This window comes from Pan troglodytes, chromosome 1 (genome assembly GCF_028858775.2).
Source record: "Pan troglodytes isolate AG18354 chromosome 1, NHGRI_mPanTro3-v2.0_pri, whole genome shotgun sequence".
NCBI classification, from domain to species: domain Eukaryota; kingdom Metazoa; phylum Chordata; class Mammalia; order Primates; family Hominidae; genus Pan; species Pan troglodytes.
Genome location: NC_072398.2, coordinates 226,118,015 through 226,136,046, shown reverse-complemented (window position 1 = coordinate 226,136,046; position 18,032 = coordinate 226,118,015). Strand labels below are relative to the sequence as shown.

At 54.4% G+C, this 18,032-nt stretch overlaps 1 protein-coding gene across 24 annotated transcripts in view; it reads right to left on the bottom strand.

Annotated features, from left to right (window-relative positions):
• Nucleotides 1-18,032, bottom strand: part of NPHP4 (nephrocystin 4) — a 134,868-nt gene that overhangs the window by 13,913 nt on the left and 102,923 nt on the right. For all 24 annotated transcript variants that reach the window (XR_010148443.1, XR_010148446.1, XR_010148448.1 and 21 more), the window contains 4 exons: nucleotides 13,919-14,079; nucleotides 10,344-10,524; nucleotides 3,386-3,511; nucleotides 420-625 (listed from right to left, as the gene is read on the bottom strand). Coding sequence is in view for 17 of the 24 variants with exons in the window: in XM_063787063.1 (XP_063643133.1) it covers nucleotides 420-625; nucleotides 3,386-3,511; nucleotides 10,344-10,524; nucleotides 13,919-14,079 (674 nt within the window). In the remaining 7 variants the exon portion in view is untranslated. The remainder of the gene's footprint in view (nucleotides 1-419; nucleotides 626-3,385; nucleotides 3,512-10,343; nucleotides 10,525-13,918; nucleotides 14,080-18,032) is intronic.

Here is an 18,032-nt window from a genome sequence, read left to right as displayed (position 1 = left end):
AAATATTAAAAGTTCTATTTAGATTTTCAGCCAAAAAGGGGAATTTTTCTAGCCAGAATGATTACATTGACAACCCAGGATATGTCAGTTGTTCACAGCTCTGGTCCCCAGACCTGGGAGAGCCTCAGAATCACCTGCAAAGCTTTCTTCAAACCCAGGCTCCGGGGGTCCTGCCCACACCAATCAGTATCAGAATCTCCAAGGGTGACGCCCAAGAACTGGCTTTTATTAAAAGCTCTCCAGATAATTCTCACTTAAAGATTTCCCCCGGTGGCTGAAAAAGTCCGATTTTCTTACATTCTGTCCCCAGGATTTGGGAGGAAGGTAAGCGAGAATCATGTGGGAGGCAGGGAAAGACGTGCACAGTGACTCAGTCTGCATGGAGATCCCAGGACAGTGACAGCTGAACAAACCCTTACCAACACGCTCGTCCCGCGCCGGCCCAAGTCTCCCCCGGCCTCCTGCAGGCGCACAGACCTCATCCGCTCCAGCTTACGCCTGCGGGTGGCATCCGACTCACGGCTGACGTCCTGGGGCCCCTTGCCCTGCCGGGCATGGGTCAGTAGCATGGCAGCCAGCTCACTGTCCACGTCCGCCAGCTTCTGTGCTTGCACCACGTGTTTTCCTGCGAAAGGGTCAGAGCGCGAGTCAGGTAGATGTGCAGTGTCTGCCTTCCAGGAGCAGACACCAGGGCAGGCCTCCCAGGACCACCTATATATGGAGGGAGCTCAAGAGTGCGGCTCATGCTTTTTGCAGCTCCAATCTGCAGAGTTCTGAGATCCAGATAAAGATGATAACTTTATACCCTGGTTTCCACAGCATCCCCTCCTTTCCTCAGCCTTCAAATTAAAAGCAATTCTGACTCTGGCCCTTAGATCCAACGCTGTCAACACACCACCAGGGGGTTTTCTAGGGAAGAAGGCCACGTTCTAGAAGCCCACGCTCTCGGGATCTTAAAGGGCCCACTAATGCCTTCACCCAGGGCTGCCGGCCTCAGCCCCTCGGATCAGGAATGGGGGTAAGGGGTTGTCCCCTTGGCAGGAGGCCTTCAGCGAGTGGGGGGCAGGCGATGAAGCTCAGAGCAGGCCTGGCCCCCAAGCTCCTGCTCTCAACTCCATCCCAGCTGCCCCTGGACTGCCTGGCCCCCAGGACAGCCCGCCTCCTCTGGGGTGGCCCTACTCAAACCAGGGACACACAATGACTCATTTAGCAAACCAACAGAAGCTGAACAGGGTCAAGCACTGGCAGGCAAAGGCTCAGCCACTACTGGATGGGCCAGGCCCTTCCTTCCAACACAGAGCAGGGGCTTGGGGTGTCGGGTGGGGCTGTGCTGGGTGACCAGGCCACGCCAAAGGCTGACACATGAGGCTCCCAGAAAATCGCTCAGCCCGGCACAGGCAGGGCAGCTGAGAGGCGCCCCAGCTTAGGGCCTGGGTCCTTCCTCACTCTCTGGCACCAGCAGAAACTTCCCACAGGAAACCAACGCCAGCCCGAGCTCTCCCAGCCTGGTTCCACTTGTATGGGGCATGGGCACCCCCTGCAGAAGCCTCCACACAGTGGACAGCAAAGTGACCCCCGACTCCTTCTCACAAGGAAACAGTGCCACTGTCAGGTCCCTCACCACCATCCAATTTTAACACCGGCAAACTGCTCTGCAGATGCCCCGCGTGGCTCTTACAAGTCTGCGGCACAGGCCTGGTCTGAGCTACCTGCAGCCACAGCTGTGAGTGGAGGGACCTGGGGCCTGCGCAGGTGGGGGTTTATCATGAGCTCAAGTTTTCAGATTGCATCACCCCAACAAATACCTCTCGTGGTCCCAATGAAACCAGAAAGAAAGTTACTGAGTGACCGTGAAACTGCACTTGGGGTGAGGCACGAAGCACTGAGAACCTTCTTAAAATTTCATGCAACTTGCTAATTGCAGAGCCTTGCCTCATGGGTGAGACATGTGCTTTTAAGGGACACCTCCTGTCCTGAGCAAAACAGGGTCTGGAGGATCACTGACCTCAGGGCCTCTGATTGTCTCAGCAAGGCCTTCTGGGTTCCTGCTCCCTGACAGCTGAGCTCCTGACCTGCTGCGCCTGGAGGCAGGGTTTTATCAATAACCTCAGCCTGGCTCCTGGAGCTCAGGGACTTCTCTCTCGGAGCTGGCTCTCCACCGTACTCTAGGTGGTCTGTGGGACCAGCTGAGGATGAAGGGCACTGACCCCAGGGCAGGGAATCCAGATTCTAAGCCAAGTTCACCCCTTAGCCACGGCACTGGCCAAGTCACCTGACCTCTCTTCGTCTCAGTTTCTTCAAAATTACAATGAGGAAGCTGGCCCAGAACAACAGACTCTATCTGCCTGGATCATGAATCCCTTTGAGCCCCTCATGTCTGCTCCCAGGGAGAACATACAAGTTCACCCAGAGTTTCAGGGGCCTTGTGGGATCCTGGAAGCCTTGCAGGAGGGAACCCAATGGCCCCTCCCACCTCTAACGGCCCCTCCCACCTCTAACAAGCCACAGCTCCAAGGCCCAGCAACACACGAAAGCGCACGGCAGCTGTGAATTCACACAGATGATCTGCAACCTCTGGGGAAAATGCTCCTTAAAGAGCACTTCCCACTTGTAATTCAAATGACAAGTACTTTATACTCAGGTCTGTGAGGCCTTACATTTTAAGGGGATAGAAAAACTTCAGAGCCTCCCTGCTGTGAAACACATTTTCACCAAACCCAGGTCTTCCTCTCAAAACCAGGTCTTTCTTTCCCAAGCTCCATAATTGGCTTCTTTCTTCTGTTCACAACATAGGGGACTTCAACTTGTTTTGAAAATCAGTCTATGTTCCTCCTGACCTTCTCTCCATTTCTCCTTCCCTTGCAGATGAGCAGCCAACCAGACACAAATGCCACTGGCAGGGTTCCCACTTCTCCAAACAGCACAGTCGCCTGCAGAGCCCAGCCTAGAGCACCAGGGTGTGATCAATGTGGTGGCTCGGTGGGGCCTGTGGGTCCACAGGGGCACCTAGCCAGGGCACCGAGCTGCATATGGACAGCACAGTCCTGCCCTAGATGCAGATGGGCATTAACAGCACCATGAATGGTGCACACGCACACACACACACGCACACACAGACACGTACACACAGACACACACACACACATGCACACACAGACACGCACACACGCACACATGCAGCCTTCCACCTCTCACACGCCATTCATGACCCACCCGCACATGGACAGCACAGTCCCGTCCTAGACGCAGAGGGGCACTGACAGCACCATGAATGGTGCACACACACACACATGCACACACGCATGCACACACACACACGCAGTCTTCCACCTCTCACCCACCACTCACGACCCACCCACGCATGGGCCCAACAGTGTAAACTCACGCCTTGAGCTTCCAGTCGTGAGGAGGCTGCCTCCAGAGAAGCGGCTGGCTCCATCGTTTGAGATGACCCGAGATCTGGACGGTGGCAATGTGCTACAACCTCTCACTTTCTGTTCACACGGGTGACCTACATGAAAAACATCCCAACATAAGACATGAACCCCAAATGAGAATCTGATGAAACAGATCAACCCACCACATAAACGGTTGTGGCTTTCAAATGGCCCATCTACACCCTGACACGCTAAGGCCCCACCGCCTCTGTTTTGAATGTTTTGCAATTGAGAGACAGGTGGGAGCTCGTTCTGCTGCGAACTTTCAGCTAGGTCTTCATTCTCCTGCCGTGTCAGCGGCAGCCTCTGTTTCCTGGTGATGAATGAAAGCGTGTGGCACTCACAGTTAGCTGCACATGGATTCTTACTTCTGGATCTCTGGGTCGCAAGGTGGGCTGCCTCACAAACTCTAACCTCGGCCTCTCGATGGCCACATTGATCAAGGATAGGCCTGTGTGCATTTACACGTGCAAATGTCTGACTCCACACACACCCAGGGTGAAAGAGCCCCCATAAACTGGAGCCTTCACCAGAGTTGTGTTCATAACAGAAGGCTTTGGCAAGCAAGTGGTGTGGCCTCGGGACAAGCGTGTCTCACGGCCGGTGGGTGTGGCACCCTGCAAACTCCCAACTTGCAAACCTGAGTGTCCTGGGGGAAGCCGTGCTTGCCCACGGCACACTCTCCTGCAAGGATGGGACCCACAACCTCGGTGTGGCCTTTACTTCCCCAAGGGGCGAGGCAGAGCACCGCCAACGAAGCTGTGTCCCAAAATGAACCACCCAGGGTGCGCACAAAATGCTTGTGCCATCAATTTCCTTAATTCCGATGAAGCAGTGTTGAGTGCCCTCGGGCCTGGGATGTCCTCACCATTTTCCCGGGAGCTGTTAAAAACGGGAACCCCTTCCCCTGGGCTTCCTGCCTCTCTGCATCCCTTCGCTCCTGCCTACCCTCAGCCCCAGGGGAGGGAGGGACTTCCACACTGGCCAGGTCCCTCCTTGGCTGCAGCAGATCCACCTGCTGCGCCAGGTTCCTTCCCCTCTTGCCCGTCAGAAGCTGCTGTTTTCAAGGACGAGCCCAGTGCTGGGAGCACGCCCACGTGCAGGCACCTGTGGAGGTGAGCCATATCCTCCGTCCAACCCAGGTTCTCCTGGTGACAAAACCAGAGCTGGCTGACGGAGGTGTCTTTCTAGAATGGTTCTGAGCTGAGGCTGGAAAGGGAGTGCCCGTCCTACCAAGGGAGCCAGGCAGGTCTCCGAGCTGCTCTACCTGAGTTCAGCCCCTCTACATCCCAGGGAACAGCGCCTGGATTTTGGAAAGGACCTGAAAGCCAGATACTGAATCGCAGCTGGCGACACTAAAGACATTGGCGGGACAGCAGACCAGCCCCCAAAAAGGGCTGTTGAGGGCAAAGGCCCCGATGTGGTGGTAGAGAGAGGCTAGATTTAGAAATCACAGACTGCCTGGAATCAATCTCTAGAAAACTTCTAGAAGAGCTTCACTTCACAGACAGATGGAAAGCTGGTGACGCAGCAGCGAACAGTCCCTGCTGCCCTCAAAGAACTCACATTCTCCTAATTCTTAAGTTCCTTTGGTCATCTTGAGTGCTCTCTCCGGATCTCAGTCCAAGCCAGGCTGGCCTTCCTGCCACCTCCTGCAGACAAGCTGTTCTTGGTCATCTGTCCCTGCTTCAGTCTTTGTAAGCTCTTTCAAAACTGAAGCTCCAAAAGCATCTATGGCAAAGGCACTGGCACGTTGGCCGCCTCCTACTGTCTGCGCACGAGCACAAATGCAGAATTCCCTGGCTCAGCGCCATCCCTGGAGGCAGCTTGAAAGCTCACTCTGGGCAGCTGTGGGGTCAAGCCGCCTGCTCACCTGTGCTGAGAATTCGGCCCTCAAGGCCAGGTTCTGACGGCCACGCTCACAGCCGTCACTGCGAAGGATGGGAAGGCTGGCTGCCTCCTCCCACGCCCTAGGTGGCAACCAGAAAGGCCAGTGGCGCACTTACCCAGCCATCTCTCAGTGGCGCGCTTACCCAGCCATCTCTCAGTGGCGCGCTTACCCAGCCATCTCTCAGTGGCGCGCTTACCCAGCCATCTCTCAGTGACGCGCTTACCCAGCCATCTCTCAGTGACGCGCTTACCCAGCCATCTCTTTCCAGGGGAATTAATTTCGTTCTTGCCAATGTCCCAGTAGCTGACACCCCCCGCCTCTTGTTCTTTCTCCTTGACCTCGACGTCAGCACCATGCTGTGCAGCAGGACAGCCGTGCTGACTTCCCCCTCGGCCCAGGTCCCTGCTACATCCCCACAAAAACGCAGCCTCCATGTCGCCCACATGCCCTACACTGTGCTTCTGCCTTCGGGCTACCAACCGCCTCCTGGCACCTGCAGCGTCCACTCAGTCCTCACTCCAAGCCAGCTTCCTGGGAACGAGCACCTAGAACAAGGGCTATTTCGGTCCTCTCCCTGTTGCTCTCAGACCCTCCCTCCTGTCCTGCCCGCCATGGCCACCTCTGCTCCCACATGCTTCGCAGGGGTCTCCAGCTTCCCCTCAAGTTAAAGCCCGCACCCTCCCAGTGGAGGCTGCAGAGCCTCTGCCCAAACACCCTCCTCTCGCCTGCCAGGAATCCGTTTTTGGCCCTGACAACTCATGGTCACAGGATCAAGATCCTCATCCCTAAGAAAGGAACCCAGATCAGCGCTCCTTCACACGAACAGATGTTCATGCCCCATGATGGGCTGTATCTTCTGAAGCCCAAGAAGAACAGGGCTCCGGGTGAGAAGGGCACTCAGGCTTCTTATCAACGCTTTCATCACTCTCTCCACCACGGCGCCAGGTTCAAGGGCAAACACCACTACAAAGAAGCCACGGTCAGGGTCCTCAAAGACTTCCCAGATTCATGTGGGAAAATGGCAGACAAACAAGCAGGCTGGGGCGAGGAAGGGACGGCAGCCTGAACCAGCCCAGCCTGCCTGCGCCAGGGCCAGACCTGCGGGCACCAGCACTGATGTTCACACTCCGGGCCATGCTGCCCTCCACATGACGAGGAGAAAATGCCACCGATGTTCACGCTCCAGGCCACGCTGCCCTCCACATGACGAGGAGAAAGTGCCACCGATGTTCACGCTCCGGGCCACGCTGCCCTCCACATGATGGGGAGAAAGTGCCACCAGCCCCAAAGCCTCAGTTTCCCACTCACAAGCTCAGAGTTGTCCCAGCTTCTTGCTGTGTGTTTCTTCCCACGGGAATTCGCGGCAGGGGCAGCAGCTCACGGGCTGGCAGTCCTGGCAAGCTCTCTGTCACGTCCCGAGGACCTGCTCCAAGAAGGAGGGGCCTCCCAGGCACCCAGCACCTCCATTCACTGTGGGCTGCAGTGGGTTCATCCTCCACCCGGCACCTCCATTCACTGTGGGCTGCAATGGGTTCATCCTACACCCGGGGCAGCCCAGAATGCTCCATAGCTTTCTCGACCACCTTCATCTGATAGCGAATGGTTCCCTGAATCGCAGACGAGGCCTCTGGTCCACCCACATCTGACTGAAGTGGGCACTGGTCTATTTTAAGCCTGTACTATGCACCACCCTAAGAAGTACTAAGAGACCAAGGAGAGTGTGGCAAGGCCAACTGGGTCCAGATAGCTCCTGGGGCAGGCGACCAGCATTCTTGGAGCTCAGCCTCGAAGGACACCTAATGATGACAATGGCTGCAGCAGGTGCGACCAGCAGGACACGGAACCCTGCTGGGCTTCATGACCGTTTCCTCTTACTATATTTATACTTAGAGCACATGGGAAAATAAACCAGGTAAGCTGAATTTACACTTGCATGCTCACTCAAGAAGGGGACAAGCGGCAAAGGCACTGCATTTCATCAGGGCACAACTTGGATGTTAAATTAGTGCAGGCTTTCTTCCCCTTCCATGAAACAGGTTACACCCGCACCAACACGTTTGCTGCAGGGGCAGGAATTCCCTCCAAACACACAGGGCTCCCGATGCAGCCCTGCAGCTGGACCAAAGCCCGCCACCGCCAACCGTGTGACCCCACAGCCTGGCCATCTGTCAGAACCCATCACCACCCAGTTCTCCTAGGATGTCCCGTGAGAACACAGACGCTTGGCCTGTGGGGCCATCTGTCCTGACGCCTGCCTCCCCCAGGAAAGGTCACAGAACACAAGTAACACACAAGCTCCCAGCCGAACCCCCGTCCTACTCCACAACCAAGATCACTGCCCAAGCTCCCAGCCGAGCCCCCGTCCTACTCCACAACCAAGATCACTGCCCAAGCTCCCAGCCGAGCCCCCGTCCTACTCCACAACCAAGATCACTGCCCAAGCTCCCAGCCGAGCCCCCGTCCTACTCCACAACCAAGATCACTGCCCAAGCTCCCAGCCGAGCCCCCGTCCTACTCCACCACCAAGATCACTGCCCAAGCTCCCAGCCGTCCTACTCCACAACCAAGATCACTGCCCAAGCTCCCAGCCAAACCCCCATCCTACTCCACAACCAAGATCACTGCCCAAGCTCCCAGCCAAACCCCCATCCTACTCCACAACCAAGATCACTGCCCAAGCTCCCAGCTGAGCCCCCATCCTACTTGACAACCAAGATCACTGCCCAAGCTCCCAGCCGAGCCCCCGTCCTACTCGACAGCCAAGATCACTGCCCAAGCTCCCAGCCAAACCCCCATCCTACTCCACAACCAAAATCACTGCCCAAGCTCCCAGCCGAACCCGTCCTACTCCACAACCAAGATAACTGCCCAAGCTCCCAGCCAAGCCCCTGTCCTACTCCATGACCAAGATAACTGCCCAAGCTCCCAGCCAAACCCGTCCTACTCGACAACCAAGATCACTGCCCAAGCTCCCAGCCAAACCCGTCCTACTCCGCAACCAAGATAACTGCCCAAACTCCCAGAAAAACCCCCGTCCTACTCTACAACCAAGATCACTGCCCAAGCTCCCAGCCGAGCCCATCCTACGCCGCAACCAAGATCACTGCCCAAGCTCCCAGCCGAACCCGTCCTACTCCACAACCAAGATCACTGGGATCAAAGAAAGCAATCTGGTGCTTGCTGTCCCTGGACGACAAAAGCTGACCGAAAGACAGTGCAAAAGAGGCTGCCAAGGAAATCAGCTGTGTGAAGCAGCCACCAAGCATGAGGGCAGTCCTCTCCCCATCATCAGAGTCCCAGGGCCCTGGGCCCAGCTGGCAGACACCCATGTCCCCAGCCATGGCACAGGTTTCCTTGTGTGGCCTCAGACAGGAACATGCACTGTGAATGCAGCTGGCCCAGAGCAGAATCCAGGCCGAGGCCGAGGCTCAGGCTCTGTCCCGCTTGGTAACCCTGCAGGCTTCCATGGCCAGCACCCACGCTGCTAGCAGAGAGACGCCTACTGTACCACAGAATAGCCAGTTTTATGAAGAAAGAAAAGCCATAACACCTTTTTTTCCAAAAAACGCAGAATTGACGGAGGAGAGCCAGGCTCACTGCACTGATGCACAGAGTGCTGCGGGTGGCATTCGACCTTTGTGAAAACCTCTCCCTCTCCCGTCAGCGCCGGAGTCTCCCAGGCTGGCTATCTCAGCCTCCCCTTCCTATGAGCTTCTCTCTCTCTTGCAGGCAAAGTATGAAAATGACAATTGGAGATAACATATAATGGAGGCAATCTTTCTTCTGAAGATAAGATTTTAAAACCTGGAGTCACTGCACATTTGGTGGCTGGAGAATTAAATATAAAAACAACCAACCCGGTCTCAGAGCAGAACGCTTCTTGCAACTCCCTTAGTTGCATGAGCCTTTGAATAATGCCTGCTCCTCACATGTGGCTCATTTATTTCTCCAGAACCTAATTGAGTTTTGCTGTGTCCATATTGTCTATTTACCAGGCCGCCTCGGATGTACATTCGTAAACAGGCAGGCAGAGCCTCCAAGTCGACTTAACGAGCTGTGCACTTGAGCCCCTCCGCCAGGCCCCCCACCAACCTCTGCGCTGCCAGCGCCGGATGGATGTGGCCCATGGGGCTCTGGGGTTTACAATCAGGCTGGGTTCTAAGGAGTGGAAAATTCCCTAATAAAATAGCAGACAAGTCTGAATCTCACGCAGACAGACACAGCTTCAGAAACATCACACGGCTTAGTTTTATTGTGTTGTCAATTCTGCCCTGAAAAATTCCAAACGTTCCAGACGACCCTCGGGAGGTTCAGTGAGCTTGTCACTGGCCCTACAGGGTCCCATGTCGGTCCTCTGCCCTGAGGTGCGCACAGGCAGGCACCCAGCCTTGTGTCCCTTGACACCCCATCAGCAGCCCCTATCCCAGCAGAGGCCTCAGTCGAAGCCCCTGGAACGTCCCAGGTGGGACCCTCCTGAGCCACCCAACCCACCTGTCCCACCCACCACAGTGCTGGACGTGGAGTGAAGTCCAGGGCTTTGCTCAGGCCCTCTAACGAGCAATCCCGGGGCACCATTTTCTACAAAGTCACGGTGCTGGGCCGAGAAGAAATGCGCCTGTCCACTCTCCTCCTCCCGGGCTGCAGGGAAGTTACGAACACTTCCCTTGTCTGTCCTCCATCATGAGGCACAGGGAAGTCTCTCCTGGAACCCAGTCACTGTATTTGAAGACTGTCCCGGAGATCCTCCAGGGATAGCAACAAACAACAACATGCAGGAGAGCCCGAGATGACTGATGACCTCTAACCCCAATCAGAAATTCAGAATGCAAACAACTGGGTCCAGGACAGACTCAGCGGCCAAGGACACAGGCTCCATGGCCAAGCTGGTGAGAATTCTCCCGGTTTCCTCCTGGGCCCGTGAAGCCCATGATGTGGCCCCTGCCCGAGGGAGCCCACACTCTACCAGAGGGGTTGGGCGGCCGCTGGAGAAATGGCACAAGGCTGGGGACTCTTACCCACGTTGGCCAAAGTCAGGTGCAGCCGGCCCTTCACCACCGAGTGGACGCCGATGGGCTTGACGCGGCCAAACCCCAGCATGTCTCCACTCACCACCATGTTGTCCTGCTCGTATTCAGTTGCCATGACCTCAAGCTCGTGGGAGGCCTGCACAGCCGGCCGGCCTTGGCGGAGGAGATGCTGCAGAAGAGAAAAGCGAGTTCAGAGGCTGAAGCCGGCCCTGGGCTGCTTCCACCAGCCCTGCAGGTGGAGGCTGCTCCCCAGCCCACCAGGAAAGCCACTGTGGGCGAGAGGGGGTGTGCACAGGATAAGACCCTGCACCACGCTGGGGGGTGAGGGGGCGGCGAGCCAGGCGCCAACGTCTTAAAGCAGGACCCCTTATTACTGGGGTCTTTTTCACAAAGTCTTAAGTAAAGTATGACTGGATTTACCCACTGAATAAATACCACTGGGCCCTGGGAAGGCATAAGTGGGTCTGGCAGCTGCCCTGGAGGATCCTCCCCTCCACAGGAACCAAGAGCAGGAAAGAGGGCAGCCAAGCAACGCAAAGGACTCTTAGCCAAGCGTGTCTGGGACAGCGAGGAATCCAGGACGGAAACCCCAATGGGACTCCAGGAGGAAGACAGGCCATGCACAGAGAGGGCAGGGGAGGCAGAGAAGGCCAGGGAGGCAGGCCAGGCCAAGGGCACAGGGTACAGGGTACAATGCCTCCCCTGTTTCCCTGGGCCAGGAAGCATGGCTGGGGTAGGGGCCTGTGGGGCCCAGGGAGGGGCCATGGGGCACGAGGGGCCCGCCGGGAGCCCTGGGCTGGGGTTTGGCCCAGTTCTGCATGCCAGGCCGAGGCTGCTCGGGGCAGGGTGGGAGCAGGAAGCCTCAGACCCAGCAGGGCCTCAGCAGGACTTTCCTGACCACGGGCTCTTCTGCTGATCAGACTCCACGGCTCAGCACTCTGCCCGAACGCCAACGCTGTGAGGCATGTGGGGGATGACAACGGCCTCACGGCTGTGCCCCAGGCATGGCTGGGACACTCTTCCCCATGTGCCCTCTCTGCTCTGGTGCTTCCTCTCACATAAGAAGCAGTGTGGGAGCAGATGAGGTTCCGGATTTTGTAATTCTCCAGTTTCTACAGCAACAAAAGTGCCTGTCTCTGGGAGTGAGACGCCAGACCTGACCCTTCCCTTGTGGGTCTGGGGGCTTCCGGTCGCCGCAGACCCTGCTCGCTTTGCCACACTCGTCTACACTGCATACAATCACTGCATAGACATCGACGATTCCGGAACCTCAGTCCTGGGAGACTGAGAAGATATGAGAAGTCTCCTTTAGAGAACAGCCAACAAATACAAGAAACCATGTCAGCTTCTCCAAGAGGCAAGGAAATGCGAATGAAAACAAGGCACCATTTTCCTCCCAAATCATTATCAAAATGGCCAATGGCGACTGGTTTAAAGGCTGACGCACTGTGAAGCCAAGGGCATGGGACACAGTGCCCTCTGTCTTCAGGAAGTGCAGGCCTGGCTGAGCCTTCGGGCCAAACCCCCATCTGGCTCTGCACGCCTGCGGCCCTCACGGTGGCACCATCAGAATTCTACTTCCGGGAACATGTCATTAGGGAGAAGAGGATGGTAAATAGCACAAGCCCCGGAGACAGAATTAGGCTAAGACTCTGCCCTGATTATCATCAGTGTGACCCTGGGCCTCTGTTTTCTCCACCAGAAACGAGGATAAAAACAGAACTGCCCCAGGGCTGGGCTAGGGGTCACACTGAAGGCAGCACAGGAGCCGTCCGTCCCTAGAGGAAACTCTTCTCATCATCGTAGCAACGTGTTACGGCCAGCACCCCCAGGAAATCAACTAGAAGACGGGGGTAAAATTGAACTTCAAGAAGTCCACAGCAGTGATTAGCAGAAGGAAAAGCCACTGTAGTGACCCGCAACAGCAAGAGCTCAAACAAGATGAAAGCTGGCCCCGCCTGCAGAAAGTAAGTCCACCAAAGGCTAACCGGAGCAACCTAACTCTCCCAGGATCTGGAGTCCAGAGGATTCTCTCTGATCATCTCAGTTTTTCATGTTTTCTACCTAAGTTTTAAAGTTACAAGATTTTATTTTAGAAAAGTGAAGCTTTAAATTTAATTTATTCAAGTCTATGTCAACAAGCGTAACGGCACTTGTGTAAGGGGCTCTTCGTGTAGGGGGAGATCAAATGGCTTCCGTCTCCAGATGGGACAGCAAAGAGGGGGCACAAGGCTCGGCTGGGCACGACAGGGGAGCCACTGCCACCCCACACGTGCCCAGCGGGACCCAGCTCTGCCTCCCACACCGCCTGCCTCCTTTACGCCTCCCCACCATGCAGAGCCTGCTGGGGCTGAGGCCTGTGCTAGAGAGGCTGTGGGGTCGACACACAGTCCTGCCCTGGGGACATCAAAGCCAGCATGGGAGACGGACAAGCAAGGGCCACGATGACCCTGTGGGGCCCATGCCATGACCCCAACAGGAACAGAGGCCCAGGGTGAGGCATGAGAAGAGCAGCCAAGCCCTGCGGGGTCCCTGCCACCTGCAGACCCCACCCTGAACGTTCTGTGCACAGCCCACCACCCTGGGGGGCATCCCCCTCCTCTAGAAGTCACAGGGAGCGGGGATGGAGCCTGGATCAGTCGGTCACACAGGGAGCCAAGAGCAGACCATGCCTCAGAGGAAGAGCAGCTGGAAAAACTCCCACACCCCATCCCCCCACCCCGAGAGCACAGCGCAGCTGAAGGAGCAGAGGAGCCGTGCTTCTCAGGGGTCAGCAGCTGCTGGAGAGGACAGGAAGCCCCGGGGGTTCAGCCGTGTCAGGAATCCAGGAGGAAAGCAGCTATGCGGCACTCAAGAAAAGTGGGGAAATCTCAGAGACTCAGGGGCTGCAATAATGACGCCACATCCTCTCCCAGCTCCGTCCCGCGGCCTGAGAGAAGTCTCAGGACACCATGGTAGCGTGTGAAACTGGCCCCAGTCCTTGGCCCAAGAGTTGTCATGGGGTCCCCTTCATACAATGGAGAAGGCTTGGGAAGAATTCCAGGGAAGACGAGTGAAAGAATCCATGGATTTAGGTTTTAGTATACAAGGAGAATGGAAAAGGACAATTAGTAAAAGAGATTCTAATTTTCATCAGAATGAGAAAAGAACAACACGTCACTGACCTTAGGAATCAGGTCACACTGCACACCCCAGTCATTCGCGTATCCATTCATTCATCCTCAACCCATCTCGGATGCACCTGCCCTCACCACATTCACCACATGGGAGGAGATGAAGTGACACTGCCTGGTAGGTCAGTTTGCAGGAGAAATAGATAACTGAGTTTGATCTTCAGAGTTTCTTGAGCAAACAACTAGCATTATAGAATTCAGACAGTGAAAAATCTTTTCCTTTCAAGAAACAGAGAATGCAGCACTATTTTTAACGAGTGAACAAAGAAGGTCAAACAAGTCCTGTGCGGGACAGCGCCCGCTCCTTCCAAGCAGACAGACGCTGGAAGCATGACTCGTCCCATGAGGGACGCAGCACCCACTGTGCCTGTCCTTCCAGAGAGCCGCTACCTTCATCTGGACGGCAGCAGATCCGATGAGCAGCAGGGAGTCTCCGTCCCAGACGTCAATCTGCAGGGTCTGCACGGCCAGGTAGCGGGCGAAGCAGCGCCGCTCACCTGGCTTCAGGAACCCAGGGCCCACCATGTACCTCAGCTGGAAGCCAGGAGACCCTGTCAAAGAGGCACCAAAGGAGGCCAAAAGTAATTGGAGTCATTCATCATCTTTACACTTGGAAGAGATTTCAGCTCTGGTCATGATTACTAATTTCTGCTTCTGTCATAGCTACAGTTAATAAACACATTAATCAAAAACATCATAAAATATTCAAATTAACAGAATGAAGAGTCATGTTCAGAAGACTACATTTCTTTCACATAGAAACAATAAACTCCTCCCAAAATAAGATTTATGGTTTCACCAAGTCCTTGTAACAGCCTAAGATGGATGGGAACAAATGTCCTTATGAGGCTGGCTGGGGAGTTTATCATTCTGGGCGTGTAGAATTTAAGAAAAAATGTAGTCTACATCTGCTGTCAAAACTGGCATGTTCACACACACAGGCAGAGCTCAAACCGAGATCAGGCTTAGAAATGATGTGTGGGACACCCAGCAGCCTCTCTCCTGGCCCTAAAGCAGGACGGCACCTGCCCCGTGGGTATCCCGGGCTCCTCCCGTGCGGTCTGCCCTGGTCATCAGGCTAAGAGATGGGAACTGGACTGCGGCCCCTGCCTTCATCTTCTTGAAGTGACATTATCATTAATTCTAAATTGACAAAAATGCCAAACCATCCTTAGTTAAAATTCGAGGAACAGCAATGGTGAGAAGCATTTCAAAACAACATTATTTCTCTTTCTATCAATAATGGTGACAACATTCCCACAGCCCCCAACGAGCAGAGGAAGGAGCGAAGGTTTACTCAGCACCTCCAGCGCCAGGCCCCAAGCCAGGCTGAAATTTGGCCACAGGTCCTCTCCACCCAGGCTCCAGCCCCACAGGATGACCACAGACCACATTCCATCTGCGTTTCTCAAGACCAGAGGACAAGGAGTAAGCACAATGTGTCCGGACAGGGGACCTAGGGGGAGTGAAGAGTGCAGGGCCCAGGGTGGGCCCCAAGGGGGTGGAGCAAGGACCCACTGCTCAGGCCCAGCACTGGCCACAGCAGGAGCTCACGGGGGCATCTTGGGGCAGAAAGGCAAATAGGGAATCTGGAGGAAGACCAAGGAGGAGCTGGTGATTAACATCACGCAAGGGCAGGCATGTCCCCAGTGTGGCACCTCAGAGGTGACCAGCCACACAGCCCCCACCCCTGCCTGGACTGTGGCATCTAGTGAGAGCTCCCAGCATGAGCGACGCAGAAGATGGGTGATTTCTGCATTTCCAACTGAGGTACCGGGATCATCCCACTGGGGCTTGTCGGACAGTGGGTGAGAGTTGGGAGGCTGGTCAGAGGAGCCTAGACCAGGATGGCCCTGTGCCTAGCATGCTCTCGTCCCCACTCCAGGAGCTCTCAGCATGCTGTCAGCTCTGGGATCAGTGTCTCCCTGTTTTGAAACCCAGAGCTCCTTAAGGGTGGGGCCCTGCTTGTCCAGTTCTCCCAGCACTACCCTGTGCAGGGCCTCCCACATGGTGGGGGCGCGGTTATTTGTTTGCTGAGTAAGTGAATTAATGGTAGCATTGAAAGGCCCTGGCAGTGCTGGGGTATAGTGGTGACAGAATGGGGGCCGGTCCAGCAGGGCACTGGAAGGAGCTCCCCAGGAGACAAGAACAGAGGGTCCCACTGGGTCGAGCTGTGTTTGGGACGCGCGTACTCTCCCCACTGCAGCCTCAGACCTCTCCCTTCCCTGTCCAGCTGAGACAAGTGGCTCCTCCGTGGCCACACCTGAGGTCCAAGCTCCCCACAGTCCACCCTGTGTCATTTCCATCCCACTCAGAAGTCCAGGAAGCTGGCCTCCAACTGAACTAAGAAGACTCCCGGGGCAGTGGCCCTGTCCTCCCCAAGCCCACCTCCTGCACCCCCTTCACAAACACCGTGCCCCAGCCCGGATGGAATCCTCACTGCTTCTGGGGTTGAGGAAACAGAAAACACAGTAATGGTAGAAACTAACCACTCTCCATTCAAAGGCAGATCCAGGCAACGATGAATGAGTAACAATCTAGAAGAGCAGAGTGGCCGACTCCCACGGTGGCAGGGGTGCGGGGTGCAGGGATCGATCTTAAGGCAGCACCCCAGTGACAGGAAAAAACAACTTTTCAAGTGTATTTGGAACATTAATAAAAACGAACCATGTATTAGGCCACTGTGGGGACCAGCCCCACAGGGTCAGTGGGTCTCTCCCCGTGTGCGGCAATGAGAGAGTGTAGAAATAAAGACACAAGACAAAGAGATAAAAGAAAAGACAGCTGGGCCCGGGGGACCACTACCACCAATGCGCAGAGACCGGTAGTGGCCCCAAATGTCTGGCTGCGCTGTTATTTATTGGATACAAAGCAAAAGGGGCAGGGTAAAGAGTGTGAGTCATCTCCAATGATAGGTAAGGTCATGTGGGTCACGTGTCCACTGGACAGGGGGCCCTTCCCTGCCTGGCAGCCCAGGCAGAGAGAGAGAGGAGACAAAGAGAAAGACAGCTTACGCCATTATTTCTGCATATCAGAGACTATTAGTGCTTTCACTAATTTACTACTGCTATCTAGAAGGCAGAGCCAGGTGTACAGGATGGAACATGAAGGCGGACTAGGAGCGTGACCACTGAAGCACAGCATCACAGGGAGACGGTTAGGCCTCCAGATAACTGTGGGCAAGCCTGACTGATGTCAGGCCCTCCACAAGAGGTGGAGGAGCAGAGTCTTCTCTAAACTCCCCCGGGGAAAGGGAGACTCTCTTTCCTGGTTTGCTAAGTAGCGGGTGTTGTTCCTTGACACTTTTTGCTACCGCTAGACCATGGTCCGCCTGGCAATGGGCGCCTTCCCAGACGCTGGCATTACCTCTAGATCAAGGAGCCCTCTGGTGGCCCTGTCTGGGCATAACAGAAGCCTCGCACTCTTGTCTTCTGGTCACTTCTCACTGTGTCCCCTCAGCTCCTATCTCTGTATGGCCTGGTTTTTCCTAGGTTATGACTGTAGAGCGAGGATTATTATAATATTGGAATAAAGAGTAATTGCTACAAACTAATGATTAATGATATTCATATATAAACACATCTAAAATCTATATCTGGTATAACTATTCTTGTTTTATATTTTATTATACTGGAACAGCTCATGTCCTCGTTCTCTTGCCTCGGCACCTGGGTGGCTTGCCACGCACAGGCCACAAAAAACTGCACTCCATAAAGTAGAAATACTACAAATAATATTGTCTTAACATAATGCAATAAACTAGAAATTAATATGCCAGCCTGAGCAACATGGTGAAACCCTATCTCTACAAAAAACACAAAAACTGCCCAGGCATAGTGGTGCATGCCTGTAGCCCCAGCTACTCATGAGACTGAGGCCCATCACTTGAACCCAGGAGGTGGAGGTTGCAGTAAGCTGAGATCACGCCACCGCATTCCAGCCTGGGCTACAGAGCAAGACCAAGTCTCAAAAAAAAAAAAAAAAAGGTAAAATTTTTTAAGAAACAAATTTGCAACTTACTCATAAATAACTTTCTGTCAAAGGGAAAACACAATCAAAAAAGATTTTCTGGAAACAATAGTAATAATGAAAACACTACTTATCAGTATCAACAATCATAAGGCAGTAATCACAGGAAAATTCATAGCCTTGAATCCTGGTATATCCACACAAACAAAAGAATTAAGATAAATGAATTAAGCAGCTTAAAAAAAAAATAGGAAAATAGTAAAGAATACCAAAAATCAAGGAGAAATGAGGGGACAGTAAAGATAAACACAAAATTTAATCAATTAGAAAACAAAACAATAGCAAAACCCATATGACATAAACTTTAAAATTCTTCAGAAAGACACACAGTAGAAATGAATGGATGGAAAGGCAGCCCTGTCTTGGACCGTCATCTCCTCGCTCTTGTGGCACTATTCACAATAGAAAAGACTTGGAACCAACCCAAATGTCCATCAATGATAGACTGGATTAAGAAGATGCGGCACATACACCC